At 43.6% G+C, this 25168-nt stretch overlaps 1 protein-coding gene across 1 annotated transcript in view; it reads right to left on the bottom strand.

The window, feature by feature from the left end:
• The window catches only part of CRHR1 (corticotropin releasing hormone receptor 1), a 369096-nt gene that overhangs the window by 3993 nt on the left and 339935 nt on the right, over positions 1-25168 (bottom strand). Inside the window, exons 8-12 of the mRNA XM_082272731.1 lie at positions 22021-22174; positions 20945-21005; positions 7223-7295; positions 6075-6160; positions 5823-5958 (exon numbers count right to left, since the gene is read on the bottom strand). Of these exons, the coding sequence (XP_082128857.1) occupies positions 5823-5958; positions 6075-6160; positions 7223-7295; positions 20945-21005; positions 22021-22174 (510 nt within the window). The remainder of the gene's footprint in view (positions 1-5822; positions 5959-6074; positions 6161-7222; positions 7296-20944; positions 21006-22020; positions 22175-25168) is intronic.

Genomic DNA, 25168 nt, shown 5'->3' with positions numbered 1-25168 from the left:
GGCAGAATGTGCAGTGCTGTGAGTGTGTGTGTGTGAGAGTGAGAAGGAGCTGCTAAGGGGGGAGACGTGCGGGAGACCTCCTGGGGGAAGCCTGTGACCACCTGGGACCACTGAACGGCAGCGGCGGAGGACGGTTAGGGGGGCTGAAGAACTGGGAGTGAGATGGTGACCCAGGAACAGCAGCACGTGAGTAGGTGACCGATCAGCTGTTTGGCAGCTGGTGGGGGGGAACCAGAGGGGAATAGCTAGGGACTGACTGCAACTGACTGTGCTCTGCGACTGACCAGGCTGTGCGGCTGACCGGGCTGTGCGACTGTGAGTGTTGTGCTACTGTGCTCTGCGACTGACTGCGCTCTGTGACTGACTGCGCTGTGCAACTGATCGGGCTGTGCGACTGACCGGGCTGTGCGACTGTGAGTGTTGTGCGACTGACCGGGCTGTGCGACTGACCGGGCTGTGTAACTGTGAGTGTTGTGCAACTGTGAGTGCTGTGCGACTGACCGGGCTGTGCGTCTTTGAGTGTTGTGCGACTGACCAGGCAGTGCGACTGTGAGTGTTGTGCGACTGTGAGTGTCAAGTGAGTGTAGCGGAGTACCAGAGGGTGAGTTAGGAAGCCAGGAAACAGCCACACAGGATAGACTTAAATTACTGAATCCCCATTAGATTAGTAGGTACAATGCCTGGCGGGTGTGGAGATGTGATTCGGTGTACATCTTGTGATATGTATGCGTTCCTCGATCATGCGATCGAGGGCGAATACAAATGCTTAAAATGTAAGCACGTTGCTTCCCTGGAAGCTCAGGTCCTGAATCTAGGGAAGCAGCTGGCAACACATACCGAAGGAGAGCTGGGATTGTACCCGTCAGGCGCAGGCAGGGGCCTGCACAGAGGTGGGCGGAGAAACGGAGGTGCAGGCATCAGAGCAGAGTAGAGGGGTGACAGGAGGGGTAGAAGGAAACAAGGCAAGGAGGCCGGTCCTGGGCTGGAGCACCCCAATAAATATGCCCCGTTGCATGATGTTGGGGAAACCAGTCAGGTACCAGCATTGCTAGAGCAGAGCGACGCCCCTAGCTGCCAGGGGAAGAACTCCTCCAGTGAGGCCGAGAGAAAGGTAAAGGAAAGGCAGGTTCTGGTGGTAGGGGACTCAATCATTAGAAGGAAAGACAGTGCAATCTGTCACAAAGACCGTGGGTGCCGAACAGTCTATTGTTTACCGGGCGCTCGGGTTCGGCACATTGCGGATCGGGTGGACAGATTACTGAGTGGGGCTGGAAAAGACCCAGCTGTCATGATACACGTGGGTACCAATGACATAGGCAGAGGAAGATGGAGAGTCCTAAACGATTTCAGGGACTGAGGAGCTAAGTTGAGGACTAGGACCTGCAAGGTAGTATTTTCAGAAATACTCAGAAATACTACCTGTACCTCGAGCCACACCAGAGAGGCAGCGTGAGATTTGGGAATTTAACAAGTGGCTGAGGAGCTGGTGTAGTAAGGAGGGTTTCGGGTTCCTGGAGAACTGGGCCGACTTCTTAGTCGGCCACCGGCACTTTGGTAGGGACGGATTGCACCTAAATGGGGAGGGTGCAGCCGTACTGGGTGAGAGGATGGCCATAAAGTTAGAGGGGCTTTTAAACTAGGTGATGGGGGGGAGGGTACAGATGTAGAATTATCCAGTGGGCACAAATGGGGACATTAGCGGTAGGGTGTTCAGAGCTCCTAAACCAAAGGTAGGTATGGGGAAAAATCACAAGAGCAGCCTAAAAACATCAAATGAGGATATATGTAACCGGTCAAAATTACGAGGTTTGTATACCAATGCCAGAAGCCTGGCCAACAAGATGGAAGAGCTGGAGCTGCTGATGTTTGAGGAGGACTTTGATATTGTGGGGATAACAGAGACGTGTAACAAAAGGAATAGTAGCAAGAAAGCTAGAAAAAGATTGGGAAGGAAACCCAAGCGGTATAGGCTAAAAAATGAATATCTTTATTGAAAAAATATATACAAAATGGAACACATCTATCGGCAATAAGTCACAACAAGGACATACATACATTTACTAAAATGAACCAAGTGGTGTAGCAGGTTAAATGACAAAAGCAAACTGAACAATAGACATTTCATAGACCTGATGATACCATGCTGTGCTGGTTAGGTTGGATGTGATATGGAAGCAACAGTGAACTAAAGTGCTTTACTGGCCACTAGGTGGCATCATGAACGTCTGTGGAAACACTTTCAGCTAAATTCACAGAGCTAACATACAATCTAATCAGCAATGGTCAAGTTTATGGGTCATTAGAAACCAATTAACCCACCAGTTTATATCATCTGTATCAGCCTGATTGGATGCATCTCTTGCTGCATACAAGACTTTAGTAATGAAAATGGTATGTTTAGTAGTAATCAGCATGGATTCATGAAAAATCGTTCTTGCCAAACCAATCTATTAACCTTCTATGATGAAGTGAGCTGCCACCTAGATAAAGATAAGCCTGTGGATGTGGTGTATCTGGACTTTGCAAAGGGCTTTGACACCGTTCCCCACAAACGCTTACTGTTCAAACTAAGGAAGGTAGGTATGGACCATAAGGTGAGTACCTGGATAGAGAATTGGCTCCAGTGCAAAGGGTGGTGATTAATGGGGAGTACTCGGATTGGTGTGGAAAGTGGGGTCCCCCAAGGTTCTGTCCTGGGGCCAATCCTGTTTTAAAATCTTCATAAATGATCTAGAGGAGGGGATATCCAGCACAATCTCAGTATTTGCAGATGATACTAAACTAAGCATGCCGATATCTTCTATGCAGGATGTGGAAACCTTACAAGTGGACCTGAACAAAATAATGGGGTGGGCAACTACATGGCAGATGAGGTTTAATGTTAAAAAATGTAAAGTAATGCACTTGGGTGCCAGAAACCAGAAAGCAAGCTACTCACTAGGGGGGGAACCTCTGGGTGAGTCTAGGATGGAAAAGGACCTGGGTGTACTGGTAGACAACAGGCTGGGTAGTGGCATGCAATGCCAAGCCGCTGCAAGCAAAGCCAACAGAATACTGGGATATATAAAAAAGGGGATTCACTCCAGAAATAAATAGATTATTCTCCCTCTCTACAAGACTCTGGTCCGGCCACATCTTGAGTATGCTGTCCAGTTCTGGGCACCGGTCCTCAGGAAGGATGTGCTGGAACTGGAGAGAGTCCAGAGGAGGGCAACAAAAATAATTAGGGGAATGGAGGACATCAGCTATGAGGAAAGACTATAAGCACTGAACTTATTCTCTCTGGAGAAGAGACGATTGAGGGGGGATATGATATCAATGTACAAATACTGTACTGGCGACCCTAGCATAAGGAACAAACTATTCAAAGAAAGGGAATACAATAAGACACGTGGCCACTCACTAAAACTAGAGGAAAGTGGTTTAACCTTAAAATACGTAGGGGGTTCACTGCAAGAGCAGTAAGGATGTGGAATTCTCTTCCGCAAACAGTCGTATCAGCAGGGAGCATTGATAGTTTAAAAAAACTATTAGATGGGCACCTTAAAGACCACAACATACAGGGGTATACAATGTACGGTTAAAAGCAAACACACACACACATCATAGGTTGAGCTGGATGGACTGATGTCTTTTTTCAACCTCACAATCTATGTAACTATGTAAAAAGAAGGCCTATAGTTACGAGTTGTGAGTACTGTAACAATAAGAAGATGCCTAGGTGAAGCCAAGTTATCAGTAAGAAGCCCCCGCAAAGGCCCATTGTTATGAAAAAACAACATATGCTGAAGAACACATTGAATGGCCTTAAGAGAAATGGCGCAACATTTTTTGGACTGACGAAAGCAAGATTGTTCTTTTTGGGTATAGGGGCAGCAGACAGTTTGTAAGATGACCCACAAACACTGAATTCAAGCCACAGTACACTGTGAAGATAGTGAAGCATGGTGGTGCAAGCACCATGAAATGGGGGTGTTTCTCATACTACAGTGTTGTGCCTTTTTATCACATACCAGGGATCATGCATCAGTTTGAATACATCATAATACGTGAGGAGGTCATTTTGCCTTATGCCGAAGAGAAAATGCCCTTGAAATGAGTGTTTTAACAAGACAACAACTCCACACATACCAGTAAGTGAGCAGCATCTTGGTTCCATACCAACAAGATTAACATTATTGAGTAGCCAACCCAATTTCCAGTCCTTAAAGCGTTTGTTACCCTAAAAAAAAAAAAACAGATCCTGTTCCCTTAAAGCTTGATATACAGCACAGTGCTTGTGCTGTGTATTTTGGCCCCTTCTATCACATAAAATACCTGGCTGATCCTGCTAGTTTCTACCCTCCCCCCGTACACTGGCCATGGTGTATCATGGCTGCTGAGCCCTGACACCGTGGTCAGCGTACGTGTCTCCGTCATCCCCAGCTATCTGCAGCTCTCCTCTGTCTCCCTCTAAACTCCCCCCCCTCCCCTCCCTGCCTATAAGCTCACTAGCGCCGCTCTGCTCCCCTCCCCTCCCAGCTGCTACAAAACTATGTGATTTTTACACCATACCCTCTGTTAGATTACAAACTGTATCCCAGTGCCTGTGCTTTAATAAAAAAAAAAGCCGATTTCTACCTGTTTTCACAGCGCAGCTCGGCCATCACGTGACTCCCGACTCTCTCCTCATTTAATCCCCGCCTCCCCAGCTGACGACAGAGGAAGTTCTTGGCCCTGCCCCCTGGAGATGTCAGACGGGAAGAGAAGAGAGTGATCGCCGATAGGAGCTGTGAAAACAATTAGAAATCTGCTTTTTTTTTTAATAAAGCACAGGCACTAGGATACAGTTTGTAAACTAACAGAGGGGATGATGTAAAGATCACATAGTGGTTTAACAACCACTTTAATCCAATAGAAAACTTGTGGGGTGACATAAAAATGCTTTCTGAGGTAAAACCAAGAAATGCAAAGGAATTGTGGAATGTAGTGCAATTGTCCTGGGCTGGAATACCTGTTTACAGGTGCCAGAAGTTGGTTGATTCCATGTAACACAGATGTAAAGCAGTTCTCAGAAACAGTGGTTATACAACTAAATATTAGTTCAGTGATTCACAGGAAAGCGAAATCTTTGAAAATGCAGACACTGAGTTTTTTTTAGAAAAGCCTAATATTCCTATTTCTTCACTTTCTGTGAAGCAATAAACAATTTGAAACATTATATATATATATATATATATATATATATATATATATATATATTGGATGGGTCTTGGATAGAGTAGATATGTGTCATCATGGTTTGGGTTGTGGTCCCTTTAGGAGAAACCACCAAAGAAGCAGTTGAGTACTCAGGGATTCTCACCCCTGCAGGGTCAGGGGTTTCAGGGTGATGCAATTAAAAGAAAAGACTGGTTTTAAGTTTTCCAGGATTATTAAGTCCTTATATGGGTCCCAGAATTAAGAGACTCAGAGAGATCTTGGGTGGGAAAGATCTTCTAAAAAGGATCATCCAGAGTACTCTGCTTACCCACAGTTTTACTAAAAGAGAGGAGTTCTGTCCCATTATAATTTTTGGACTATATACGGTGGGCTGTTCGGCTGCTAAGATCCTGCTGGGCTATTAGTGACCTTTTCTGGACCTCTGGACAAGGCAGATAATTTAACCTTGTTGTGGAACAAGTTCATGTTGGCGGAAACCTGAAAATTTGTTTTAAACCAGTTTTGTTTGATAGTTTTGGAAAAATAAAAATAGTTTGTTTTACAAAGACACAAATGGCTAGTGATCCAGGCCCCAAAATATCACAATATATACTCAAGACTGGTCAAATTCTCTTTCCTACCTGGAAGGACTGCAAGAATGAATTGAAATAGATGAAGACAATTCGTGAGACTTCATCTTCTCCTGGAGTGACAAAGAAAAGCATGTAGGTGATTCCCAGAAGAGGCAGCAGAACCAAAGTTGCCTTTACTGCTTTCCTGGAAGGCAATGAAGAAAAATTAATAGGGATACTCAAGCAGGGAAAGACAGTCTGGAGTTTAAGAAAACAATTAGAAAGAAGGAAAAGATAAAACATTCAAAAGTGATAACTTACCTGTACTGGATGGTCTCTGAAGTAGTGGAGGCTCGGAGCTTGGTCATCAGAATCCTCACAATGTTAAATAAAAATATAAAGTTTATCTAAGAATAAAAAAAGTCAATATTGTTAGATGTGAAACACCAAATACCTGTATAATGATGAACATCTAAGTGCACAATAAGCATGTGGGTTATTTGAAGGTTTTAGATGTTTAATTCACACCCTATTTGCATATTCTTCCATAGTTTAACAACATAATTATAGAAGAATGAGCTCACACTCATACTGTTATTATACTACTGCTTTATTGAACTTGGAAAATTCTGCACATTTCCATAAGTAGGGACTGCTATGCTGCTTTTCAGTCCCAGTGTGCAGTGCTAGTATGTGATTCTGCTGTCATTAGACTGTACGATTTAAGAACCCCTTCAATATTTTCATACAGTTATTGTATCTATGCAAAACGGAACCAACTATGACTGTACACTAGTGGTCTCCAAACTCCCCTTGATACAAGGCACTATTCCGTCTACACACACAATGAGGTATAATTCCTGTCAGACACCAAAAATAGTACACTTTTCCTACCACTGAACCCAACAATGGGGCACTATTTTTCCCACTGACACCATTGATGGGACACGTTTCCTCCCACCGGCACCAACTGTAGGGGTCTATTCTTTCATCTGACACCAAAGATGGGGCACTATTCCTTGCCCTGATAACAACAAAGGGGCACTATTTCTCCCAATGACACCAATGATGGGGCACAATTTCTTCCCATAATAACAATAGGACAATATTCCTCCCGCTAATACCAATGCTTGGGCATCATTTTTTTTTCTTTTTCACATGGGCACAGGGGCATTCTTTACACCCATTGACGCCAGGACATTTTTAACTCGCACTAGCCACAGTCCAGCCCCCTCAAAGTCTGGAGGACAGTAAACTGGCCCTTTGTTCATAAAGATTAGAAACTCCTGCTATACATTATTGTCTTTGTTACTTGTCTATTAACACAATAATTGTATTTACAGTGTACATTCTGGGTCAGTATGGTAACATAGTGCTTTCTGTGCCATAAAGATTATAAGGAAGCTCCATATAATCAAAAGCTGTGGTTATTGCAGTGCACGCCTAATGAGATCAGCCTATGTCCTTACCAGCAGTACGAGGATGACAGGACCTTGATAAATAAAATCTGTGTACACTCCGGCCTTCTTCCCAAACCAGCACCTGGAATAGATAAAACATTATGACAGCCCAGAAGTGACCTGAAAATGCATTCCTATTCTGACCATGTTTAATGTGTAACATACTTTATATGACCATACTTAAAGGATAACTCCATTTTTAACTTTACTTTCCATACACCCCTTCTTAAACCATTCAAAATCATTTTACAGAAGGCTGAGAAGATGCAGTGTGAATAGGAGGTGAAGCTTTTGGAAAGGGTATCTGAATGCCCTTGCACTCCATTCTGTTCAACTCCCTCTGGAAAAGATAAAGGTTTGATTGATGTTTTCTGTTTATAGTACAGCATAATTTAACCCTAAATCCTTAAAACAAGCTTCTAGAGGCACTGTAGTTTTTACGTGGTTAGTTGTACATCTTTGCACTTACTGGGGTCTATTTATTATTGTGTAAAGGATACCAGCAGAAGCAGGGATGACCAGTTTAGTGTAGCTGTACTTAGGAAACTGAAATCAGACTAAATAAGATTAAAATAAAGTTTATTTATGCACACAACACCTATCCATCACCAAACCAACAGGAAAACAAATGTGGAAAATAAGCATGACAGTAAAGCAAAACCAAACCAACAACCTATTTTATAATACACTATATACACATGGAGCCAAACTTACATAACTGGGCATGACCAGAATAAGGATTGGGAAAAGGTGGGCAGAGTTACAGTAACAGGATATAGGCACTAGATGCAAGGTACAGGGATCAGGATAATCCTCAAGCAGGTAAATGGCTAACAGGCAAAATACTGAAACACTGATGCAAGGGTGGGATTATATACGTTCCTAGCAGCCAGCATCAGGTGGAGCCTAATTACTGGGATCTGCTGACTGCTGGGAGACACGCGCTGGTAGCCACTGGAATTGCACCCTTTAGCTGTAGGAATAACGATGCCATCAGAAGGTGATCCAGGTCCTGACACAATGGGGTTCTTTTTTAATAAAGGCAAATGTTCTGTGCACTTTGCAAAGGACAATTGCATTCTGCAAGACCAGTTGCTCCAGAGCTTAGTAAATGAGCAGAAGCTCTGCTGACTTCTATTATCCAATCATTTTCAGGTAAAAATGTGCTTGTATTTTTTCTTTTCCTTGCACGTGACTGGGTATTCTTTGCAAAGTGAAATTTTAACTCATTTACTAAGCTCTGGAGCAATTGCACTTGCCGAATGCAACTGGACTTTGCAAAGTGCACAGTCTATTTGCCTTTAGTAAATCAACCCCATTGTTTTCCCCAGACAATCACAATTTTTCCACTAAGGATTACATTGGGATATGTGTATATTGTGGGTGAAAGTTGTGTGAATTTTGGGTTCAACCATGGACAATTCAACCATGTTGGGATAGTCACACTGTAGAATTATTGCTTTCAAGTTCTATGGGACTGCAAGTTCTCAGCACAATATTTTATCTCTCACTGCAAAGATCTACCTATTTTTTTAATTGCAAAAAAACTAGAGAGGTATTGAATAGTTTGCTTTAGAGCCGGTTCACACTGGGGCGACCTGTCAGGCGACCTGGTCGCCTGACAGGTCGCCGTAGGTCGCCTGCCATAGAGAAGCTGTGGACCCATTCTAATAGGAGCGACGCAAGTCGCTCCGACTTAGAAAAAGGGTCCGGAGCTTCTTTGGGGCGACCCGGAGCGACCTGCATTGACTTCAATGTTATGAAGTCCGTGCCGGCCGCTCCGAGGTCGCGGTGCGAGAAGCGCACCGCGACTTGTGAGGTCGCCCCGACAAGTCGGATCGCTCTAATGTGAACCGGCTCTTAGATCCAAATGTCAGAATGCTGTACAGGAGCTTCAATATTCTGACTGACACAGATCTAGTACATTTCTTAAGCCAATCCAAAGAAATGTAGGAGCTGGAAACACAAGCTGCAACATCCTATATTCACTTTGGTTCCAATAATCATCAAAATTGTAAATATAATAACATTGAAAGACAAGAAACCCTAGCACAAAAAAAAAACAACTTTTATTGAATTTTAAAGGTACTAAAATCCTAAAAAGTAGTTAACTTTTATTAATACATATCTAAGAAATAGTCATACAAACATTTAAAAAGCCCTGCATGTAGGGCAATAAAAGGAACATCTGTACACAATAAAATACAAATACAAATGTTACATAATGCAGCTGGGTACTGGGGAATAGGGTTGTAGTCTATAACACATTGGGCTATCACTGACCATTTTATTGTGTTTGTCTACTGAAGAGACTATTACGTTAGTTTTTTTCTTTGCTTTTTTGCTCTATTATATCGGAAAATATATACATTTTTAACACTTTGGTATTTCTCATTTTCACATTGGATGTTTGAAGGATAAACTTTTTGCACTGTGAGAAGTTTTAGGAATATTAGGATCCGTTCCTTTCACTGGTGTCATCCTATGCAAGCCTCTTCCTTCCTCTTTATGCTTTTAAATACATTGGTCAGCATCTGTAACAGGTATGATAACGGTACCATCCTAAAAAGGATTGTGATTCATACATAACATCTTTTTGTTTCCTTTGCTTTAATGTATTATCTTATAATTTCCAGAGATGTCATTTATTGCCTTCTTCCTGAAGAAGCAGGCGGTTGTCCCATGAAGCGCATTGAAGAAGCTATAAGCAATCACTCCCCACACACTGTACACTACAATTGGAGATAACAATATGGATTATATCTCTTCTTGATGGCTGTATTATGTAACATTTATATTGTATTGTGAATATGCCCTACAAGCGGGGGTTTTTAAATGTTTGTATGACTATTCCTTAAATACGTATTAATGAACGTTAACTACCTTTTTAAGAAAACTGGTTTTGGTACCATTAAAATCCCATAAGGATTCATTGGTACCACATCCCTTTGGATACACTTTTGAAAGACAAGAATCTCTAATACAAAAAAAAATCTTTTTGTATTAGAGATTCTTGTCTTTCAAAAGTGTATCCAAAGGGATGTGGTACCAATGAATCCTGGTTGAGGGCTTTGTATAAAAGGTGCCTCTCTCCCAAAACCTTTATTGCACTTAAATATAATAATAGTGGTTGGGGAACTGCACTGCCATTTTTCTGATAATAAGAGCCATAATGAGGCTCTTAACATGTTGGGGGATTGTAATTTGCTGAAGATTTAGGCCTCCTTCAGACCATGGAGCAGAGAGGTCAGTTTTTCTGCACACATTCTACAAGGGCACAAAAAAAATATTGTTTCCTTTGTGCCTTTTTCACACCACAAAACTGGTATCATGTGCAGATTTTTTTCTGCGCAGGAATCTGCAACATGTATGCAGTTTTCTGCACTGGAAAAAAACTGACATGACATCAACATTGGTGTGAAACTGATGTCTTTGATGCATGTATGGTGTGAGCAAGTCCTTAAGGATGTTGTTCTACATCTTCATCTATTTTGAGTATCAATAAGACATCTGAGGATACAACCTAATACTACTTTGAAACCTAAAAAAAAGCTGTACACAGCAGGGTGTTTATATCAGGTTTTCACAAGTAAAGGATCAATCTGCTGAGAAAATGTTCTTGCATGACCTCCTGCTATGGTTTATGGGGGTATAGATGCAGCAAAAATACCCCTAGACCTCTGTTGGAGGTAATGATGGGAATGTCTGGCTAAACTGTCCATCATCGAGGGGACCAAAAGGCAAGCTGTGGCCTTATGTTGACCTTGGTCATGGAGTTTGCCTGCAGTGTGATAACACCATCTGCTGGAGGTTGACAGTAATTGTGGCAGAATTCTACAAAAAAAACCCCTGAAAATATCCTATCAAATACTTACCGTAATTTTCCTTTCCTGATGGACTCCATGGCAGCACAGGTATGGGTAATCCCCGCCTCCACTCCTCCCCCTATAGGACCCCACTCCCATAAATCTTTGCTCTGAGCCAGAGACCGCGCTTCGTAACTAGCCTACTCATGACTCTGGGTGGGAACTTCTGCTGCCATGAAGTCCATCAGAAAAGGAAAATTACGGTAAGTATTTGATAGGAAATTTTTTGTTTTCTGTTTGGAACACTTCTTAAGGATAGAGGGGAGGGAGACAGATTAAAAAGTGAAAGGAGGTACAAGAGATGAGGGGGGGGGGCAAGAGGTAGGGTGAGCGAGAGGTAGGTGGGGATGACACAGTTATGTTAAGCTAGTGAATGGACATAGATTTGTAACATGTATACCAAGGATTTATGGGTTGGATCAAGGTCCAGGGAGAAAGGGTAGCAACATTAGACTTTAAAACATAACTCCACTTTTCCCATGAAAGACTGATGTACCCTTGGGAATTGAGTCAAGCATAGGTAAAAGCACAGCTCGAACTGGAGCAATGTTAAGAAAGGTTCTCCATGACCGGTGAATCAATCTCTGAGGCTTTTATGCTGACGTGAAAGCCAGGAGAAAGGCAAACAGAGACAGAGAGGCCTTTAATGGAGACAGCCCTAGAACACTCTGCTCCAATTCCCGAGAGAGAGTTGAGAACAAGAAGATTTCATTTGGAAAACCTCCACTTACTCCGAGGTCTGAGCCTAGTTGTTCCCTTGAAGAATTGTTGGACAGGAAAAGATGACTAGACCTGGAAACACCTGTGAAGGCCAATAAAGCTGACACTTGTAATCTGAGGGAGCTGATTGATACAGCCAGATCTAAATCCAACTGGAGGAAGCCCAAAATATTTAGAACTTCTAGATCAGTACATGATCCATCAGCAGCAGACATGTATTGCACAGACGTTGACCAGATTCTCCCACAAACTTTGTGTTCACTCTCTTAGCATTCAAGAGAGGAGATGACTCTGGAAGAGCAGCCAAGGACCTCCAATCTCAAGAACCAGACCGTCAGACATAACCATGCTGGACATGGATGCAGAAATGTACCCAGTGACACAAGGTCTGGCCTGATGAGAAGGGGCACTGGGTTCCGGTAGCTGAACAGTGCTGGCAAGGGGAACCATGGCTTAATTGGCCAATAAGGCATCACTGCCACTACCTCCACAACTTCTGTTCAGGGTTTTCCTAGAAATCCTAGGATGACCAGGACTTGAAGAAACGCACAGGAAACGCTGCATTTCCAATGATCCGTAAGGGCATCTGCGCCTGAAAAAACCTCCACATGTAGAGACTAGTCCTTGTTGTCAAACTGGTCTCTGGAAAGAAAGTCTGTTCAAATATTCTGGACTCCAGGGACATAGGCCTTTAGGATGTAGGCTCAATTCTTCTGAGCCCAAGACATAATTGGCTCCGCTTCCTGTAATAGAGAACAGGCTGTGAGTCCCCCCTTGTCTTTTAATGTAGGAGACCACCATAGTGTTGACTAGCCTAAGAGCACTGGCGCTTCCTTTGTTATATGGTGAAAGGCCTGTAGGGTGCAGAAGGCTGCCCGTAGTTTCAGAATGTTCAACACAATCTTGTGAAATTGACAGCCCACTTGCCGAGCTATCTCCGACAGGCAGCAAGCCCCCCCATCCCGTATTGGTGGTATCGAACATGATTGTGAACCAGGAAATAGGGCAATGGAATAACAAATGAGCCAGTTTCTCCATTGGAGCTACCAGGGGACTCTCTCTCTTGACTGAGGTTATGTTGAATTCTGCTTCCTGGCTTCCACTGCTGCAGAAACCCCTTCTAGAAGGGCCGCCTTCTCTGGAGCGCCCACTTGACCATCAGATCTGTAAACACCATAGTGTTGATCATTTTAGACACTGAAAGGCGCACAGGTGGGAAGAAGACAGGGCCAGGAGTATTCTGTTCCAGAACATTGAGATCCAGAAACAAAGCTATGGTCCTCTTGATTATATCGAACTTAACCCCCAAGGCACACAAGAGACTGAGTGGGCTCCAGGCATCTCTTTTCCAGAATTTGAGGAGCATTTAAAAGACCTGAGCTCTGGGCTCCCTCTGTCTTAGGACAGTAGGAAAAGGACATCCAAATAACTATGCAGGCATATGCTCCTTGCTTTGCTAAAGACCTTAACAACCAATAAGATCCTGAAAACACACAGGGTAATGTTGACAACCTGATTGGTAGCAAGCTGACCTACGGCTAAACCAAAGGAACTCGCGGATGTTTTCTACAATGGGCACATGAAAGTAAGCATCTTTAGGTCTAATGGAAACAAGCCAGTCACCTGGCTGGATTCCCTATGAATCAGGGACACTGTTTCCATCTTAAACTTCTCCTTTCGATGAAAATTGATTCAGGTGCGTGAGGTCTAAAATCAGCCTCCGCAAGCTGCTCCCCTTCATGACCATTAAAAGGAGCGAACACATGGCCTAAAATCTCTTGCATTCTTGGACTGGCACAGAAGCACTTTGCGACACCAGTGACTTTACCTAATACAAGAGTATATGCTTAATTTTACCTCAGAGTGAGGCAAAATCAGTGGAAACGAATCAGAGAGCAGGAGGACTTCTGATGGACCATGCGTGTCCTGAAAAGACCGCTTTGACGTTCCAATAGTCTAAGGGCTCAAACTTAGTAGCTTCTTGGATACCCGAGGTCAAGTTTTTAGCATACTTCTGAGGGGATATCTGGCCTTTTCACCAGCTCTTCCTAAAATCCAGACCTGGTCTGTAAAAACGTGCTACCCTTGCAAGCTCTGAACTTTTTTTTCTAGACTGTGTCATCTTGCATCCTAGCAGGCGCCGGTCCTGAGGCAAGACCCAAGTTGCCAACTGTGGCCCAGGTTATGGTGCTATCCAGCTTGCCAAAAGATGAAGCCCCTCAAAAGGATCTTACATGGATCAGCAAGCCCAGGCCCCAGCCATAGCACTCCCTTTACCGTAACTGACGGGAGCATAACCCTATGTCATTATGCAGAGGATGTTAATTGGAGCCTCACCATGGAAACCAACACAAGCTCCGGCACCTGAACTACTGAGTTTCTGAAAATGCTCTTGAATACTGCGTCCACATTCTCCTTCCACCTTTCCATCACTTTAAACATGGGCACAAGAGCCAGGCCGACTTTCAGGCCATTCACTGCATCTTCCAAGGAAAAGCGACTGCCTCATCAAAGCCTCAACAACTAGAGAGGCAGCCTTTAGATGCTTACATCCTTATCTCTGAATGGATAGAGCTTGGCCATCTTGCTTAAAAGGGAGGTATATCTCGTGACCAGTGTTGGTCATCTTACTTTAAAAAAGTAATTAGTTACAGTTACAAATTACTTCTCCCAAAAAGTAATTGAGTTACTGACTCAATTACCAGATTGAAAAAGTAATTAGTTACTCAGCAAAGTTACTGCGACTTTTTTTACTATTCTATAATGCAATTACGTTTTATGAGATCTTTAATAGTTGTGGCGGTGTGGCACACTGTGGGGGTCCTGAGTCCTCCTGACTGTGAGTAACTGTATTTTGTTTTGTTTTTTGGTACCTGCTGCCTGGAGTGGCTGGCTGTTGGTGGTGTGGCACACGAGTGGTGGCAGTGTGGCACACTGGTGTTGGCGGTGTGGCACAATGGTGGTGGTGGCGGTGTGGCACACTGGTGGTGGCAGTGTGAAACACTGGTGGTGGCGGTGTGGCACACTATTGGTGGTGGCGGTGTGGCACACTGGTGGTGGTGGCGGTGTGGCACACTGGTGGTGGTGGCACACTGGTGGTGGCAGTGTGGAACACTGGTGGTGGGGGTGTGGAACACTGGTGGTGGCAGTGTGGCACACTGGTGGTGGGGTGGCGGTGTGGAACACTGGTGGTGTGGCACACTGGTGGTGGTGGTGTGGCACACTGGTGGTGGTGTGGCGGCTGGTGGGGGTCTGAGTCCTGACTCTTGACTGTCTGTGACTGACTGAGTTTTTTTTTTTTGGTACCTGCTGTGCTTGCGGGTGGTGGTGTGGCCTCTGGCCTGGCAGGCACACTGTTGTCCGGGTCCCTCTGGCTCTGTCCTCCTGCAGGCCTCAGGCCTGCCTGTCTGTGCCTCTCTCCTCTTCTGGGCTGGCTGTGTGCGTTGGACCATTGGTGGACTGGTGGTGGTGGACTTCCTGCTGCCCAGTGCACTGCCCTGTGGTGGTGGTGGAGTCTCCTAGACCTGGACTATATCGTTTTGTAAGTAAAGTAACTGCCTTGTTTTATATATATTTTGCCAGTCTGGCAAAAGTAAGTCACAACAGTGAAGTACTAATGTGGATGGCACTGTCTGGCACTGTGGGCGCACTGGGCGGCAATGGCTGGGTCGGATAGCCGACTCGCCGCCCGGACTCTATGCCCTCTCCTGGCGCTCTGTGCTGTCTGACACCTGGCGCCGCGTGACTGACTTGACTGAGTCTCCTCCTCTTCTCTCTCCAGTACCACGGACAGCGGTCATAGAGGAGAGGGGGAATACAATTACATCTACTGCCATCTAGTGGCGGTAGATGTAATTGCGGTAACGCAGCCGAAAGTAGCGGCAATGGCATTACAGGGAGAGGACGAGTAATCAGATAGATTACTCGTTACCCTGAAAAGTAACTGCGTTAAGTAACGCCGTTTACTTAAACGCAGTTACTACCAACACTGCTCGTGACCTTGCTCCACTCATCCAAAATGATGTCCCCTATTTCCGTTAGGAATGGAAAATTAGAACGCTCTCTCTAGAGGTGCTTAAAGAACGTCCTCTTGCTTTGCAGAAAACTCTACAGGTTCTACTCATGTAAATGCCCCCTTCATTACCTTGACCAAAGGCATCACAAGGGACTCATCTCGGTCTGTCTCACTGTCTGAGGTCTTCATAGATGGATGGCTTGGTTAGGACGGTTCAAGCTCTTCCTGGCCGTCCCTAGTGGGAGAACATGCCATAACGGCTGTTGGACTTTGCGTGAGGCTTATACCCTATTTTTTAAGGGATTCTTGCACTAAGCGCCTCACCAGAGATTCCATTTGCTGGATCACCATCACCATCTCCTTTTCAACCGCCTGGGCTTGCATGGCTCACACAGAGACTGGGACCTAAGTCCTGCATCCCCAGCAGGCTCCTTCCTTGGAGTGGCTGACGTGGCGGTGGATGTGCTGTCTAAAGGAGGATTCAGAGCTTCTGCTATGAAGGCTGGACCTTCACGGTGACCAATGATGACTAAATCTGGAAGAAGAATGTTGATATAGTGACCTAATGAGGTCTTTATCATCTTGTGCAATGTATTTTCAATCTGACCTAGAAGGACTAAAAAACCTAAAAAGAAAACAAAATAGGGTAGAAAGGGTTAAAAACCTAAAAGGAGTGCCCAGGCAAGCAAGGAAAGGAAAGGGTTAAACATACCCTCCCATACCCGCTACACAAGGGATGGCCACAAGGGGGGCAGGGGCAGTGATACATCCATAGTGTAGAAACTGCACAGACAGCCAACCTGCACAGGTGATAGAACCCATGCAGAATCACACACACAGACAGCACACAAGGGTGGTAATGCATAACATATACCTGTGAGAAATCCCAATATCAACAGTACAGACCACTGATTGAATTTCTTCACTGTAATGATGCCACCGCCACCCACATGCGCTGAGTCCCTGGGCAGGAGTAACCCAGAGACACAAGGCTGGAAGAGAGAATGGTGGCTTAGGCTCGAAGACATTAGAGTCAGGGAAGAAAAACAGACAAACACACAAAACTGCTGCCATGGAATATGCAATATAAAAGTATACATCACCGCATCCCCCACGGCCATGCCTGGATAGAGAAGACACTGCTGCACATGCCCAGGGGGTTTATGGCCACCAGCTAAAAGCTCGGCTCTTAGGCCGTAATGCCGCTTTGTGTAGAAAAGAAATCAGGTGCGCTAAAATTCACTAGTGTCACAAATCAGGAAAAGGTGTGACACTATAATGAGTGTCCCCCATATACCTGTGATGTGTTTCCAAAATTGATGTGCACTTGAACGGGTGTACAGTAAATACTATGCACCCTGGTGCATATACTTGGGTGTGTTATGGTGAATAGGTGATGATAAATGGATAATGTGATACCAACATAAACCAACAAAGTGCACAAGTAATTCAAAGAAAAAGTGTCCAATATTTCAATGGTTGCCACCTCAGTGTATAGTCCATATACATATAAAAGTGCATAAAGTCCCAATCGTCCCCTCACAGGCTAAAGTAAAATCCACTCTGTGGGTTCCTCTAGATCCGTGGGGTGCAGATGGGTTCCACCACCTTTGTGGAGATTAGCCCCTTACCATAGAGAAAAGAGGTTAAGGACGGATAATCAGCCCAGTAGTGTCTTGGGAATTCAGGGAGGTCACCGTGAAATAATCAGATAGTAAGTGTGGCCTCTTACCGGATCGCTCAAACCAAAAGGCGACTGTCTCACTGATCTTTCGGTGTCTCAACCCAATCCCGGTCCACTCTTGTTCTGGGTGTTACTCTCCGCACAGGTGAGGGCTTCCACGTGTATCTCACAGAAACAGAATCAGACCATAGCGCAGTACCTTTGACAATTTATTAAAACAAAAGTATCCAGTGCACTTACAGTTAGATGTTAACTAATGGACACAGGAAACCGATACCAATATTGGAGAGGCCGTGGCCGCCTGCAGTGCGGTCCTCGGCAACTTGCAATGACGATGCGGCGCTCCTCTGTGACGCGTTTCCACTAAATAGTCGTCTACAGAAATCACTCCTATTTCCGTAGACGACTGTTTAGTGGAAACGCGTCACAGAGGAGCGCCGCATCGTCATTGCAAGTTGCCGAGGACCGCACTGCAGGCGGCCACGGCCTCTCCAATATTGGTATCGGTTTCCTGTGTCCATTAGTTAACATCTAACTGTAAGTGCACTGGATACTTTTGTTTTAATAAATTGTCAAAGGTACTGCGCTATGGTCGGATTCTGTTTCTGTGAGATACACGTGGAAGCCCTCACCTGTGCGGAGAGTAACACCCAGAACAAGAGTGGACCGGGATTGGGTTGAGACACCGAAAGATCAGTGAGACAGTCGCCTTTTGGTTTGAGCGATCCGGTAAGAGGCCACACTTACTATCTGATTATTTCACGGTGACCTCCCTGAATTCCCAAGACACTACTGGGCTGATTATCCGTCCTTAACCTCTTTTCTCTATGGTAAGGGGCTAATCTCCACAAAGGTGGTGGAACCCATCTGCACCCCACGGATCTAGAGGAACCCACAGAGTGGATTTTACTTTAGCCTGTGAGGGGACGATTGGGACTTTATGCACTTTTATATGTATATGGACTATACACTGAGGTGGCAACCATTGAAATATTGGACACTTTTTCTTTGAATTACTTGTGCACTTTGTTGGTTTATGTTGGTATCACATTATCCATTTATCATCACCTATTCACCATAACACACCAAAGTATATGCACCAGGGTGCATAGTATTTACTGTACACCCGTTCAAGTGCACATCAATTTTGGAAACACATCACAGGTATATGGGGGACACTCATTATAGTGTCACACCTTTTCCTGATTTGTGACACTAGTGAATTTTAGCGCACCTGATTTCTTTTCTACACAATTTTATCACCATTTGGTTCGAAGGTTGCAGCTATTCACACTATTGATCCTGCGCACTTATTTAATTTTATACACGTAATGCCGCTTTGCCTGCCAATGGCCAAGTCTAAGTACTTCATGGCACCGCATCTATCGCCCTTCTCCACCCCGCTAATAGCTGGGAACTGCTGGAGACTCCACATGGCACAGAATCCAATGCTTTTCTCAACCCCACTAATAGCTAGGGAGTGGTGGAGATTCCACACATCTTCTGGGGCACAGCTTGCTGAACAACCAGGCCTCAATAGTGGACACTTTATCCAAGGTAAGACTTCAACCATTCTAGCCCTTAGGAGGAGGACAAAAAAGGAATGCAGCCTCTGGCTCAGAGCAAAGATTTATAGGAGTAGGGTCCTATAAGGGAGGAGTGGAGGCGGGGTTAACCCATATGTATGCTGCCATGGAGTCTGTCAGGAAAACTGGATTGGACAAACAACTCTCAAGGGGCGAGAGAGAAGTTTAGATGAGGGTGGTGTTTGGTGTGCCTGTGTGTGATGTAATGCAGAGTCGGGCCATTTTTTTCTCTCTCTTACACATGGAGCCCAGCCACAATAATCAATGTGGGGCAAGACTTGCCCAGAAAGATCGCCCACAAGAAGGACCTGATATGTGTGGGCTGTGGGTGGGGGTAACAGTGTCTCAGTGACTGGTAAGTGTAAATATATCCACAGTGACAGTAAAGAGGCATACCATGCTATACCAAGTATGGGAAAGTGACATAGTTGGTTATAGAGGAAATACTTGAACAGCTTTGCCCAATACAGGAAATAGGGTGTGTGTGGGGGATCAGAAAAACAAAAACTTCTATGTTAAATATAGTGACAGGCTGCAGCATATATGTCGTTTTTATTTTGCCTATAGTTATACTTTAAAGCACATGTAAACCCTTACCTTGTAATACAACTTATTCAGTTTAAAATAGAAATGAAAGGCAAATAATGTGTGTGTATATTTATAAAAAAAAAAAAAAACATTACAAATACCTTGTTTTGTTAAGTGATCACATAATCTCTGTTCTCAGCTGTATAAGTGACTTAGAGAGGTGGGGGTGTCTGATCATTGGAGGACAGGCAGGCTGGGCTCCCAGCACAGCCAGAAACCTATCCACACTGGGACTGATGTCCTCTCATGCCTAGTGCAGTCAGTTTGAATTAGGAAGGCAGGGGAACTGACAGGATCACTGAGTATTTCACACAAAGAAGCAATACAAACAGAACAGGATACCTTTTAACACAAGTACATGGTACAACAAGCAAATATCAGAAATGCAAAATGTTAGGGTAACATAATACTTAAAGCGGAGTTCCACCCTAGAAATTTTTTTTTAGATAAAAATACCCCCGGGACAGTCAGGGCTAGAGCATTTAAGCAACGATAGCCTCTGAACTGTCCCCTCTTTCACTTACCTTTTAGAAGAAATACCTACCTTGAAAATGTCTTGTCCAGCGCTGCTGTCTCAGGTGTGGGCAGCTGAAGCCGGAGCGTCCTCTTTGGTGTCCTCTTCGGTGACGTCAGAATCCCAGAATGCCCTGCTCGTCACTTCCGATGCAGGCGGGTCATCCCTGCACAGCTTCTTGGCATGCCCAGAAGCTGTTCAGCAGGGAATGACGCACCTGCACCGGAAATGACGAGCAGGGCCGATGCAGGCGCATTGACTCCTGGGATCGATGACGCTCATCTCCCAGGAGTCAATGCAAGAAGGAAGTGACGGCGCGGGCCGCGGCCGCAGAGGGAGGAAGAGGAAGGAAGGTAAGTATATTTTCATTAAAAAGAAGGTAAGTGAAACAAAAAAAAAATGTAAATTATCCAATTCTTTTTCAGGTAAATTAAAGCAAGCGGACGGTAAAAATAAAAATTTAAGGGTGGAACTCCGCTTTAAGGAAAACCTGTGTCTGTTTTCCTCAAAACTAAAGCCAGACTCCTAATTGAAAATGATCTTTTTTAAACAGGTAATAGGGATGTGTGGAAATCAGCCATTAAATAAGTATTATACAGGAAAAAGCTGTAAGCTATTTGTATTGCCTGTATAATGAAAAACATATTTAATAATGGAGTTATCCTTTTATTCCAGAATCAATGTATACTCTCTACTAATACATTCCACTATTTCTGCCTTCACCCCAAAAGGTTTTGACCCCAATTATAAGTCCTTACTTCTCATTGTCATAGTATAGCTTGCCAATGGCCCAGGCCACGATGATGGGAAATGGAATACCTAGAAAGACAGAATAAAAAAAAAAAAAAATTCAAGTCCCAGGGAAAGTACCATGACATATTTGGTGGGCTGGTCGCAAATTATGGATCTGAGTTTACAATCTCCTCTATACTCTATTTCATTCCAAGATTCAGAAAAATCCTTATGAGGCTTTACTTCACTAACCTATCGACGCTCTTCTCTGTACAGAACGTACGCTAGTTGCCCCCATCTTTATTGTGCCCTAAGCTCACTATTTTAAGAGCCTGGAAATCTCCACCCTCAGTTTTGAGGTGGCGAAGAACCGAGTGAATGATATAATGGTTAAAGAAAAACTGACGGTTATACTAATGGACTCTCATGACAAATTCCTTTGGGTTTGGCAACCCTGGATATCGTGTACCAACCGGTCCAGATTTGATATCTTCTACTTACCATTTGACATAATTAGCATGATGAGCCCCTGGGATCCCCTTTTCCCTCCCCCCCCCTCTTTTTCTCCCTTATCTTCTTCTTACAACCCCATCCTGCTTTTTCTTTCCTCTCCAACTTCATAAATTCTCTTCCAAATATTCCCTCTTGCACGGCGGTTTTCAATTCATCCTATTATCACTGCTCAGGCACTATTTGTTATTCCACATTGACCAATGGGCTTTATGCTGAGACCTCAGCTCTTCTGCTTCCTTTATATAAGTGATTCTCTTTGCTAGTACTGTAATATTGATAGTCCTGCTGTATTTTCATTTGTGTGTACCTTATTGATGCAACCAATATTCTCTTTATCTAGAATCCGCTTTACTTACGTCACAGCCTTTTGTACTCTTTTTTGCACCCATTTATATTGCCTGTTACCCTTTTGTACTATGAATACTGCCAATAAACTTTCTTTTAAAAGAAAAATATCAAAGTCCTTTACACATAGTAGGGAAAAAATAAATACATTCCAAAAGGTTGGCAACACTAAGAAAAATAGACGCAAGTCACAATAGCAACAAAAATTGTATTTTGCTTGTTCCTAGACAAAGCAGTCACTTACACCAGCCAATACATATGAACATCCATTTGCGTAGCTTGTCAGTGGAGTACGTCAAAACGATTGCTGTGTGCAGATAGCATCCTTCCCCAAACATCCAGAAGAAATTGGTAACATAAAAATAATTGTGAGCTATAGTGACCAGGCGACACCAGACCTGCAAGGAGAGGAAGAAAAGACAATCCGATAAGAAGCTGAGGGCAGATTTAAGATCATAATTAGAACACCTTGCACAGGTCAGTAAAAGCAAAGAAATGCCGCTCTAGGTGAGTGACTGACTCTCACATATTGTGAACAGGAAACCAGGGTGCTGTTGAATTTCTTAATTGCCATACCATGCTCACTTGTATCATGCATATACTGCATATATTACATGCAAGGTTTCTGTATATGAGGTTTGAGTAAGTGCTGACTTTAGAGCGAAACGCGTTACCTTTTATGTTCATGTGATGGACCTGTGATGTGATTTTAATACTTCAATAAAAATACCAGAGAGTGCAGTAATATTCCGGATTTTTGCATGTCTTAACCACTTGCTGACCGCCCGCCTGTGACCGGCGGACCCGATGTCCGCGATCGTCGGGGGAGAGGGAGAAAGTCAGGCGGCTAGTGTAAACAAGCCGCCTGTCATTCTCCCCGGTGTATGAATGATGATCATACGGTTCTACTATGTAGAACCGTTGATCACTGTTCATACATCTGAAGCCACAGCCAATCACAGTTAGAATCACGCCCCTAGGGACACACATAGCCCCTCCCTCTCAAAAAAAAGTTAACCCTTTCACTGCCAGTGTAATTTTACAGTAACAGTGCATATATATAGCACTGATTACTGTAGAAATGTCACTGGTAACCCCAAAAGTGTCAAAAATGTCAGTCAAGGGTCCGATCTGTCCGCCGCAATGTCGCAGTACCGCAAAAAAAAAAATCGCAGATCGCCGCCATTACGCGTTAAAAAAAAAAACAACAAAAATGACAAAAATCTTTCCCTTTGTTAGTAAATGCGATAACTTTTGTGCAAACCAATCAAAATACGCTTTTTGCGATTTTTTTTACCAAACATATGTAGCATAAAACAAATTGGCCAAAAATGTTAAAAAATTTTGATTTTTACATTTTTTTGGGGGGGAATTTCATATAAAAAAATGGGAAAAATATTGTTCTTTTTGCAAAATTTACGCTCTTTTTTTGTTTATAGCGCATGATCAAAAAATCGCACAGGTGATCAAATACCACCAAAAGAAAGCTCTGTTTGTGGGAAAAAAAGGACGTCAAATTCGTTTGGGTACAGCGTCGCACGACCGCGCAATTGTCCGTTAAAGTCACGCAGTGCCGAATCGCAAAATCCCCCCTGGTCTTTTAGCAGCCAAATCCTCCGGGGCTTAAGTGGTTTAAACACCTTGCAGTGAATGAAAATTTATTCTAGCTATATTGCCACTGGAAACAAGTTCAGGTTGTGCAAAAATGCCCTTTCTATCATAAATCTACCTGAAAAAACTATTTCAGTAGTAAATTGTAGATTGTTGTTAAGGTATCTCTGGAGCATTATTGAGTAAGAACGAAACCCTCAAACTTGCAATACTTCCACGGGCATGGTTAGACTTCTGCCTAGATTTTGGATTATGACCTCCTTGTGTTGATGTATTAACTACTGTCACCAAAGCACTCAAAGTGCAAGGGTCATGGACCATGCCAGCATCAAGAGCATCTGTCTCAGGGTAGAGGTATATGTAGAGAAAAATTCTAATCCAGTTAGTTCCCACGCTGCTCAATTCCTAAACATTGTCATAGACGATGAGGATTTCAGTTCATTTCAACAGACTGTGAAGTTGACACCGAGTAATAAATTGACAGCTTTAGTACAGGAAGTAAAAAAAAAAAAAAAAAAACAATGGCAATTTTGTTAAAAGTAATCCAGTTTACTTTTTTTTTTTTTTTTTTTTTTACTGGGTTCAACTGGAACAATTTCAATTCCATCTAATTGTGGTCAATCAAGACCACTATTTTTTTGTTCTGCAATTTCATCAAATTATGGAATCAAGTGTTTGAACACCCTAAACTCATAAGTAAGACTTGCTATCTTTTAAGTATCTCAAAATGCTACTTATGCCTAAACAGTACCCTCAAAGATTTACCTCTCGCCTTGAGTTTTTCCTGAAAAATAGCAGTGCACCTCCTGTGGCTACAACTTTATAGCTGTATAACTTCCGATTGGGAACTACTGGCTGACAGATCTGAAGTGAGAAATGGTGATATCATTACTGTTCTCCTTGCTGGAGATGAAGCTGTACCCAGGGACCTCCAGAGCAAAGATCTACCTGCTTCTGCTTCATACAGTTTTCAAAAACATATGTGCTTTCTCAAACCCTATTGCTGCTTCTTGAATCTTCCCTCATCAGTCGTTAGATCACCAGTCATGAGTGGGGAAGGCTGTAAAGTAAGTGACTCATTTTTTTTTTTCTTTGAACCAGTGGGTTGAACAACAAAAAAAGGAGCTGATTCCCCTATCCACACATTCACTGTTGTATTGTATTCTGACAGCAGGGAGCCATCCTGCTGTCAGAATTTAGTGTTCAACAGTGATATAGCTGGTGTCATCCACTGTTTGGAAAAAACGACAGGCAGTTGAACGATAGATTGATTTTTGAACAACCAGCTAGCCCATACCTGAATCGGCCGAATTTCGATCCATGTATATTCAGCTTAAGATAACCGCCATCAAACAGTGCTGAGCAAGGCATGGTTAGTCGGTAATGGGGAAAGATCAGCTGCAGGGAGTCCACAGGCAATACTGGTGACTAGTTCTTTGTCATTGGATTGGCTTTTTGGGCACAGCTTTTATTGTTAAAGTCCTCCTAAAAAGTTTGTAGCAACCTTACAGATGAAAGTCATTTATTACACTCTGCAAGCTGCCTATTTCTACAATTCTGAAGTGAAGTATTACACTATGTGAATCTTTCCCGTGACTTCCTATCTTTTTTTTCTCTTTTCTATGTCACTCTTTTGGAGATCCCACATAGATCTCCTGCAAAGTGATGAGCAATCTCGTCACCACTTTGCAGCTGCTGGCACTTTAGGAACCTCTGCAGGTAGTCTGTACTACACTGCTGGGACAGAGACTGCTTCTGTTACCCTTGCAAAGAATTGATAT

The sequence above is a fragment of the Pelophylax lessonae genome (assembly GCF_965119305.1).
Source record: "Pelophylax lessonae genome assembly, chromosome: 11".
Classification (NCBI taxonomy): domain Eukaryota; kingdom Metazoa; phylum Chordata; class Amphibia; order Anura; family Ranidae; genus Pelophylax; species Pelophylax lessonae.
This window is presented reverse-complemented; position numbering and strand designations above follow the sequence as displayed.